The sequence below is a fragment of the Rhinopithecus roxellana genome, chromosome 8, assembly GCF_007565055.1.
Source record: "Rhinopithecus roxellana isolate Shanxi Qingling chromosome 8, ASM756505v1, whole genome shotgun sequence".
In the NCBI taxonomy this organism is placed as follows: domain Eukaryota; kingdom Metazoa; phylum Chordata; class Mammalia; order Primates; family Cercopithecidae; genus Rhinopithecus; species Rhinopithecus roxellana.
The window spans coordinates 46209086-46219322 of NC_044556.1; the positions used below are offsets into that span (position 1 = coordinate 46209086).

Genomic DNA, 10237 nt, shown 5'->3' on the forward strand with positions numbered 1-10237 from the left:
GGAGACTTTCTCTCAAAACAAAAAAAGACTTTACTGGCCAGGCATGGTGGTTCACGTCTGTAATCCCAGCACTATGGGAGGCCGAGACGGGTGGATCACCAGAGGTCAGAAGTTCGACACCAGCCTGGCCAACATGCTGAAACCCCGTCTCTACTAAAATTAGCTGATGTGGTGGCGGGTACCCATAATGTTACTTGGGAGGCTGACCCGGGAGGCTGAGGTTACAGTGAGCCAAGATCACCCCACTGCACTCCAGCCTGGGTGACAAGAGCAAGAGTCCACCTCAAAAAAAGAAAAAAGATTTTATTTGTGATAGGAAGAGAGTGTTTCTCTGTCTGCATGGTACCAGAGAAATTAGAAAGTTGGCAGGAACAAATGATGGTTTATGATTTCCTAAATTGTTAAAGGCTAGAAGGCTAGCCCTGTAGAAATTCAAGAAGTGTGTGTGTCAACCATCCTAAAACCATTTATTGTTCTTAGCTGTTTAGCTGAACTCCACTTAAATTCTGGTGAAACTCTGAAATCCTAAAGGACAATGTTCTCTGACAATGCTGAAAATGGATATAAAACAAAAATGTCATAGCCAAGGACAGATTGACAGTTTTCGATAAACCACTCATAATTTTAGGCACTCCAAATCTTCTGGCATTTAAATTGGGAAGGAGAGGTTATTTAAGACAGTTTGTTCCCCACCAATATTAAACCTCTGTCTAGATAGTTTCACAATTAATCCAGAGCCAGTCTTTCATACTGCTGTCAAGTGAAATACACAGGATAAAGCAAATCATAAGCTTTAAGAGATGTTTAACTACTTTTGCTATTGGAGCAATTACCATGTTTGGATTTGGAGGAGACCATTATAATCTTTCTACAGTCGATCAACAGTGTGAAATGTAGCCACTTTTTGCTTTTTTTTTTTTTTTTTGAGACAGAGTCTTGCTCTGTTGCCCAGGCTGGAGTGCAGTGGCGTGATCTCAGCTCACTGCAACCTCTGCCTCCTGGGTTCAAGCAATTCTCCTGACTCAGCCTCCTAAGTAGCTGGGATTACAGGCCTGCGCCAATATGCCTGGCTAATTTTTTTGTATTTTTATAGTAGAGATGGGGTTTCACCATGTTGGCCAAGCTGGTCTTGAACTCCTGACCTTGCAATACACCTGTAATCCCAGCATTTTGGGAGGCTGAAGTGGGCGGATTACTTGAGGTCAGGAGTTTGAGACCACGCTGGCTGACATGATGAAACCCCATCTCTACTAAAAATACAAAAAAAAAAAAAAAATAGCCAGGCTTGATGGCACATGCCTGTATTCCCAGTTGCTTGGGAGGCTGAGTCAGGAGACTCATTCGAACCTGGGAGGCAGAGGCTGCAGTAAGCCAAGATGGCACCACTGCACTCCAGCCTGGGTGACAAAACAATACTCTGTCTCCAAAAAAAAAAAAAAATTTATACAATTTGTATTTGTATTATTAACTGTTAGCGAGAGCATCTGACAGAAAACATAAAGACCTACAAAATATCAAAGAGTACAGAGCAAACACCTGACTTAATAGTTGAGAAGTTTGTTTACGGACCATACATAACCTTTCTTCTTTCTGGGTTGGGGATTAGAGGGGGAACAGGTTTCAAATTAAGGAGCTACTCTATTAAAAATAAAAACCCTGTCACTTTTACTTTATCCTATTTCATGCTTATAATGCAGCATGAGTTGTTCTGGTTCCCTAATACTTTTATAGGAAAGGTAAAAAAATCCCCTCTCAACAAACTAAAAATAGAGATACACAAATAAAACTGCAGCTTACAAAGAAGATATGTGTGACTAGATATTCCAGCATCTGCGCTGGAATGTGAAAGGTGGAAGGAATCCTCTTCAGCAAATTCTAAATAGCAAAAACGCAATACCAGGCCTGAGGAAATACCAAAATCTCAAGCAAAGCATCCAACATCTGCCAGCGTCTATTCACAGTGTAAAAGCAGCAGTTACCGTGAAACATCAGACACTTCTGATGGAAGCGCTCAGTTTCTGACTCACCTCCCGCCCCCCACCCCCCCCCACACACACTTTCTCTCCTACACACAATCTATTGCTTTTCTTGTGAGCCTCCTCAGCCCTCCCTCAATCTTCATTCGTTTCTAACTATTAATACACTGAACTCTCTACATTAACCTGGCTCCATTCTCCAAATTCCAATCTCCTGATACAGCCTAAGCATTCTTCCAGTCCATTTTCTATTATGCAATACTCCCCCCACAACAACACTTACAGTCACCCCGCGCCCATCTTTCTTCTCAGGCCTAATTTCCAAAACATCACTTCTCGCAGTCTCTACTGCAATTCAAGACTCCATTCCATCTTTCCCATCTGTTTTTAAGGTCTTTGACCTTAATTTCCTACATTCCTTAGGCTCTCTTCAAAATTTCCATTCCTTCCCAAAGTTGGGCAGTTTCGAGTTGGGAATTACCAAAGGAGTTAGTCTGAGAAAATGTGTATGTGTGTCTGTGTGCCTGTGCGCGCCTAAGGGTGGGGGTGCGAAGTGAGAAGGGGTGACACATTAGGGGAGCATCTGACGGAAAAGATGGCTTCAACAACTCCCAGCCACCGCAACAAAATTCACGATTCCCTACCTCTCCAGAAATCGAAAGCGTCCAACAACTCTTAAATATCTTTTAAGTCCCATGGCTTCTCTTCAACATTTTCATCCAATTAGCCCACAATCAACTTAGATTCTACCTGCCTCTCACACTAAGTAGTTCCTCTCTACTTCTTAGGCCTGCATTTACGTTCTTAAGTTTCTCTATTCCCTTCCGTTTCTCTTGTTTCCTACCCCCACCTTTTTTTTTTTTTTTTTTTGAGACTGGGTCTCACTCTCTCCCCCAGACTGGAGAGCAGTGGCCCAATCTCGGCTCACCGCAACCTCTGCCTCCCAGGCTCAAGGGATTCTCCCGCCTCAGCCTCTCGAGTAGCTGGGATTACAGGCGCACGCCACTACTGCCCGGCTAATTTTTGTATTTTTAGTAGAGACGAGGTTTCACTACGTTGGCCAGGCTCGTCTCGAACTTCTGACCTCAAATGATCCAACCGCCTCGGCCTCCCAAAGTGCTGAAATAACAGGCGTGAGCCACCGCGCCCGGCCACCTACCCCCACCTTCAATCTCCATCTCTCCTCCTCAAAGACAACCAACGTTTTCGACAACTTCTTAATCAAACTTATCTTTTCCTCAAACTCCTCCTGCCCGCTCGGAAATTCCTATCTGAAAGCCCAGTTCGCCCCCGCTTACCGGTAACCCCTAGGACATTCCCAGCTACAGGTACCCTCTTAGGTCTCGCTCTTCCTCCCATCCCGTATTCCTCACCAGCTCCCTACCCACGCCCTGTCCGGCTTACCTGAGGACGAGGTACAGGAAGGGACCGCGGGATCAAAGGATGAAAAACCGACCGAAGACGACGGCCCGGAGGAGGCCGACGCCATCTTAGCAGCCCCCTCCCACTCAGAGGCCTGGCTCTCTTTCAATCCGGCGCTTCCTCTTCTCGGAATCGAATCTTCCCAACGTCTCTTTACAGAACCCGTGTTCTCAGGGCCACCTCCCCGCCCGCTCTGGGGCCTCCCTCAGACACGTCGAGCCGGCTCCTGGACCAGCTCAAGGCCACACCATTCGCCTGGCATGGGGGAGAACTCACGTCTCGCACTCCCTCCACAAGTTTAACTGCTTTCCATAGGAGATACTTCCCCCTTTCACAAAAGAGTAAGCTTAAGCTGGCTGCTGGGACCTTGCGTCCAGACCAAGCCACATCTGGAAATAAAAACGAGGCATGAAAAGTCCAAGAGGAGCTAACGCCCCCCTCTTAGTTCTCCCTAGCCACGGCCTGTTTATCGCCCAACCCGTTCGCTTCACTCCGGGCAGCCAAGCAAAATCCGAGCACTGCGCATGCGCCCGACCTTCTCGGTGCATCAGCCCACTGATTGGGGAGAGAAAAGGAGCAAAACCAATCGGGAGGCTGCTAATGGTCACGTGAGGTGGGTCCTCCCGCCCTGACGAGTCTACGGGTGGAAGATGTGCGCGCGCGGTTTGGCCGTCGTTTCCTATGGTGGCTCGGCAGATTCTGTTAGGTTCAGTTTTTTGGTAGGACTGGGCTGAGTGATCTGAACTCGGGACAAGAGTCGGTCAGCCAAGTCCTCTGAAATTCCTAACCCAGGAAAGAACTCTCTGCGTGTGTACTGGTGTCAAGTGAGAGACGTTAAGGTGTCGAATATCACAAAACATTTAATGCCACCAAGAACTCTTCTTAGTCTTTTTCCTGTTTTACTACTCTGTTTACTATTTAGTTAAACGTGCGTGCCTGTCTTACCTGCCTCTGAATGGCATTCGAAAGAAATGTGTGTTTTGTTTGCCTCAAGCACAAAGCTAGGCACAGTGACGGAGTTTAGCAAATATTTGATGCATGAATCAGTGAAGACCTGTCAAAAAGGCACGGGAGGCAATCAGGGACTTATCACAACCTTCCTGGGACCCAAGCCCTTTAGCCTCCAACTGTCAATTATCTGTGCTCCAAAGGGCATGGAGATACACAGAAAAATTTCTCCCATTTTAGTTTTCGTAGTAACCTTGCTCGTTTTTTTTTTTTTTTTTGTTACGGAGTCTCGCTCTGCCGCCCAGGCTGGAGTGCAGTGGCCGGATCTCAGCTCACTGCAAGCTCCGCCTCCTGGGTTTACGCCATTCTCCTGCCTCAGCGTCCCAGATAGCTGGAACTACAGGCGCCCGCCACCTCGCCCGGCTAGTTTTTTTGTATTTTTTAGTAGAGACGGGGTTTCACCGTGTTAGCCAGGATGCTCTCGATCTCCTGACCTCGTGATCCACCCGTCTCGGCCTCCCAAAGTGCTGGGATTACAGGCTTGAGCCACCGCGCCCGGCCACCTTGCTCGTTTTTAACAAAGTACCCCGTAGGCTATGAACCCTGGTGGGAAGACTTGTCTCTCTGAACAGACTGTAAAACTTCTGGGGAGCAAGGACTGTGTTTGGTTCACTCTTGTATCTCCAGCTCCTCCCGTGACTTTGTACATAGTAGGGGCTCCATAATTATCTGTGGAATGAATAAATGAAGAGAAATGGGAAAACATTCGGGGCAAGGGTTGGTTAGATAGATCCTCTCAAATTCATAGCCCGTGAAAGAACTCCATTAGAATAGGTTTTGTGGCCTGGCGCGGTGGCTCACGCCTGTAATCCCAGGACTTTGGGAGGCCGAGGCGGACGAATCACCTGAGGTCGGGAATTCAACACCAGCCTGATCAACAAGGAGAAACCCCGTCTCTACTAAAAATACAAAATTACCCAGGCGTGGTGGAGCTTGCCTGTAATCCCAACTACTCGCTACCCGGGAGGCTGAGGCAGGAGAATTGCTTGAACCTGGGAGGCAGACGTTGCGGTGAGCCGAGATGGCGCCATTGCACTCCGGCTTGGGCAACAAGTGCGAAACTCCGCCTCAAAAAAAACAAAAAATAAATCCCCAGGCATTTACGGCAGCCTTCTACTCCTCCCTTACGAAGATCTAAAATAATTGTTTCCCTGCTGCCACCTGCTGGATTATTCGTCTTCCTTTGGGCACCGAAAGTAGACAAAATCTTGTTTGTAATTCCACAGCAGTGGAATTTTGTAGTGTTGAAGTATTTTATAATTGACTATACCTATACCCTCCACTCAACTAAACAGGACAGGAACTGGTGAGGGGCACACGGTCTAGCACAGGATTTGGCTCATAGGTATTCAATAAATAAATATTTGTTGAGTAAATTATCCTTGTTTTCCGGAAAGGCATAGGGTTGCTACCATTTCCTGAGTTACTTCAGAAATCGGCTGGTGTTGATTTTAAAATTGGAAACAGACTAATAAATCCCAGAATGACCAACGCAGTCAAACTGAGGAATCTTCTCCCTGTGGGCTAATCTGTGAATTTTATTTTATTTATTTTTTGAGACAGAGTCTGGCTCTGTCGCCCAGGGTGAAGTGCAGTGGCGCTCGGCTTACTGCAACCTCCACCTTCCGGGTTCAAGCGATTATCCTGCCTCAGCCTCCCGAGTAGCTGGGACTACAGGCACGCACCACCACGCCCAGCAAATTTTTTATATTTTTAGTTTTTATTTTCACCAACTACCACTATTTTTATTTTTAATTTCATCAACTCCCACTCGGTCCCTGGGGCGCCCCCACTCCCACTAAGTCCCTGGGGTGTCCTCTGAGTCATGGAACCACTCCTCTCCAGTAACATTCCTGGCATAGTAGAACTGTGGTGACGTGACAGGGTGTGGAAACAGGGGCAGAGCAGGACATGTTGGCTTAGTGCCCCCAAGGAAACAGAAAAGGGAGTTCACCAATACATGCTTTGGGAAAGGGGGTACAATCCAATGACCTCAAAGTAGGGCCACAGGTACAGACTTCAGTACATGTGAGTGCACACCCACATCTTTATTAAAGTTTCCTTCATATCTTCGAACATTTTCTTTATTTTATTTATTTATTTATTATTTTTTTGAGACAGAGTCTCCCTCTGTTGCCCAGGCTAGAGTACAGTGGCGCGATCTTGGCTCACTGCAACCTCCACCTCCTGGGTTCAAGCGATTCTCCTGCATCAGCCTCCCAAGTAGCTGGGATTATAGGCACGTGCCACCACATCTGGCTAATTTTTTATATTTTTAGTAGAGACAGGGTTTCGCCGTGTCAGCCAGGATCGTCTCGATCTCCTGACTTCGTGATCTGCCTGCCTCGGCCTCCCAAAGTGCTGGGATTACAGGTGTGAGATACCGCGCCTGGCCAGAACAGTTTCTAAGATTAGAATGAAGGGGTGGGGACTAGCAAGAGCAAGGAAAGGATTCTACAATAAGAGGATGGCTTATTCAATTAATCATTCATTAATTAATTTGCTCAATTAACATTTAGCCCAAGCTACGTCCCAGGCTCTATTAGAGTTCCTGGTATACATAGATGAAGATTAAGCCCATCATCAGGCAGGATGGCTCACTCCTGTAATCCCAACACTTTGGGAGCTGAGGCAGGCAGATTGCTTGAGTTCAGGAGTTCAAGACCAGCCTGGGCAACATAGCAAAAATCCCATCTCTACAAAAAGTACAAAAATTAGCTGAGCATGGTGGCGCGCGCCTATAGTCGCAGCTACTCACGAAACTGAGGTGGGTGGATCACTTGATCCTGGGAGGTCTAGGCTGCAGTGAGCTAAAATTGCACCACTTCTCTCCAGCCTGGGTGACAGAGCAAAACCATGTCTCCAAAAAAAAATTTTTTTTTTTTTTTTTTTTTTTTTTTTTTTTTTTTTTTTTTTTGAGATGGAGTCTCGCTCTGTCACCCAGGCTGGAGTGCTGTGGCTGGATCTCAGCTCACTGCAAGCTCCGCCTCCCGGGTTCACACCATTCTCCTGCCTCAGCCTCCCGGGTAGCTGGGACTACAGGCGCCGCCACCTCGCCCGGCTAGTTTTTTGTAGTTTTTAGTAGAGACGGGGTTTCACCGTATTAGCCAGGATGGTCTCGATCTCCTGACCTCGTGATCCGCCCGTCTCGGCCTCCCAAAGTGCTGGGAATACAGGCTTGAGCCACCGCGCCCGGCCCAAAAAATTTTTTTTAATTAAAAAAAGGAAAAGATTAAGCCCCTGCCCTCAAAAAGATCACAGACTAATGAAGGGAACAGACATGTGAATCACTAGAATACAGTGTAATAGGTGCCATCATAAACTTTGTATAGGTGATTTGGTTTGATAACCATATTTTCAGAATAAAAAATGGGAACAGAGTCTTTACAACAGACAATATTTGAGATTGGAACTATTCCAGAGACTACAGAAGGCATCATCTCCACAGTTATACAAATTGTGCCTGGAAAGAGAGGAATGGGTGTTCAGGAAGACTCCACTATCCCATAAAATTAGACAAGAAAGGAAAAGGATTCTAAGGAGAAAGAAAGGCATAGAGGCATGACAGAGAATTGGGTGTTGGGGGAGTGATGCTGGAGTAGTGATATGGCAGAAGGTGTGACTAGAAAGACAGGGAGGGGCTAAATTATGAAGGATCTGAATACTGAATGCCATGTAGTAGTTACCACATACTGAAATTTACTATGCACTTACTAAACACTGTGCTAAGCAGTTTACAAGAATTATCTCTCTCTGTCTTTTTTTTTTTTTTTTTTTTGAGACGGAATCTTGCTCTGTCGCCCAGGCTGGAGTGCAGGGGTACGATCTTGGCTCACTGCAACCTCTGTCTCCCGGGTTCAAGCGATTCTCCTGCCTCAGCCTCTCAAGTAGCTGGGACGACAGGCGCCTGCCACCACACCCGGCTAATTTTTATATTTTCAGTAGAGACAGGTTTTCACCATATTGGCCATGCTGGTCTTGAACTACTGACCTTGTGATCCACCCGCCTCGGCCTCCCAAAGTGCTGGGATTATAGGCGTGAGCCACGGCGCCTGGCCAAGAATTATATCTCTTAATCTTCTACAACCTTAAAAGATAGGTATTGTTATCAGTCCCACTTTGTAGATGAGAAAACTGAGATTCAGAGAAGTAAAGCAACTTGTCCAAAGTCATACAGCTAAAAGACCTTAAAGCTCACCCTCAAATTCAGGTCTGGCTGACTCTAAAGCTGTGTTCTCTTTTTGTTGTTTTATTTTATTTTAATTTTTAATTGACACATAATTGTACATATTTATGGGGTACATAGTGATGTTTCAATACATAAAATATATAGTGATCAGATCAGGATAATTAGCATATACTAATTATTTAGATGATATTTTTACATTATCATCTAAAAAATGTATCATTTATTTATTTATTTATTATTTTGAGATGGTGTCTCGCTTTGTCATCCAAGCTGTAGTGCAGTGGCACAATGTCAGCTCACTACAACCTCTACCTCCTGGTTTCAAGCGATTCTCATGCCTCAGCCTCCTAAGTAGCTGGGACTAAAGGCACCTGCCACCACTCCTGGCCAATTTTTGTACTTTTTAGTAGAGACAAGGTTTCACCATGTCAGTCAGGCTTGTCTTGAACTACCGACCTGGAATAATCTGCCCACCTCAGCCTCCCAAAGTGCTGAGATTATAGGCGTGAGCCCTAGTGCCTGGCCTCACAAATGTATCATTTATTTGTTTCCAACACAAACATTTAATATCCTTCTTCTAGCTGTTTGACACTATATATTATTGTTAATTATAGTCATCCCCCAGTGGTATGGAACACTAGAATTTTTTTTTTTTTTTGAGATGGAGTCTCACTCTTATTGCCCAGGCTGGAGTGCAATGGCGCGATCTTGGCTCACTGCAACCTCTGCCTCTGGGGTTCAAGTGATTCTCCTGCCTCTGCCTCCTGAGTGTAGGTGGGATTACAGGCACCCACCAACACGCCTGGCTAAGTTTTGTATTTTTAGTAGAGATGGGGTTTTGCCATGTTGGCCAGGCTAGTCTCAAACTCCTGATCTCAGATGATCTGCCCACTTCAGCCTCCCAAAGTGTTGGGATTACAGGCATGAGCCACCACACCCGGCCAAGAATGCTAGAATTTATTCCTCCTGTCTAAATGTAATTTGGAGCCAAGTGAGGTGGCTCAGGTCTGTAATCCCAGCACATTGAGAGGCTGAGGAGTGGGGATCACTTGAGCCCAGGTGACCACCGTGGGCAACATAGTGAAATCTCATCTTCACAAAAAGTACAAAAAATTAGCCGGGTGTGGTGACGTGAGCCTGTAGTTCCAGTTACCTGGGAGGCTGAGGTGGGATGATCACTTGAACCCAGGAGGTTGAGACTGCAGTGAGCAGTGATTGCATCACTGCACTCCAGCCTGGGCGACAGAGTGAGATCCTATCTCAAACAAACAAATGAACAAACGAACAAACAAATGTAATTTGGGGCCGGTGTGGTGGCTCACGGCTTTAATCAGCTCACTTTGTAAACCTCTCACTTTCGGAGGCCAAGGTGGGAGGACAGCTTGAGCCCAGGAGGTCAAGGAGGCAGCGAGCCATGATCCTGCTGCTGCACTCCAGCCTGGGCAACAGAGACCCCGTCTCAAAAAAAATTGTAATTTTGTGTCTTTTTTTTTTTTTTTTTTTTTTTCTTTTCAGATGGAGTCTTGCTATGTTGCCAGGCTGGGGCGTAGTGGCACGATTTCAGCTCACTGCAACCTCTGCCTCCCAGGTTCAAGCGATTCTCCTGCCTCAGCTTCCCGAGTAGCTAGGACTGCAGGTGTGC

The 10237-nt window shown here is 46.3% G+C and overlaps 1 protein-coding gene across 8 annotated transcripts in view; it reads right to left on the bottom strand.

Annotated features, from left to right (window-relative positions):
• The window catches only part of PIP5K1A (phosphatidylinositol-4-phosphate 5-kinase type 1 alpha), a 50813-nt gene extending 46860 nt beyond the window's left edge, over positions 1-3953 (bottom strand). For 7 of the 8 annotated variants that reach the window (XM_010387208.2, XM_010387201.2, XM_010387198.2 and 4 more), the window contains exon 1: positions 3381-3953. In XM_010387208.2, coding sequence (XP_010385510.2) covers positions 3381-3465 — 85 coding nt within the window. In that variant the 5' untranslated portion in view covers positions 3466-3953. The remainder of the gene's footprint in view (positions 1-3380) is intronic. The other variant, XM_010387207.2, reaches the window with a different exon arrangement.
• Positions 3954-10237: the final 6284 nt, after the last annotated feature.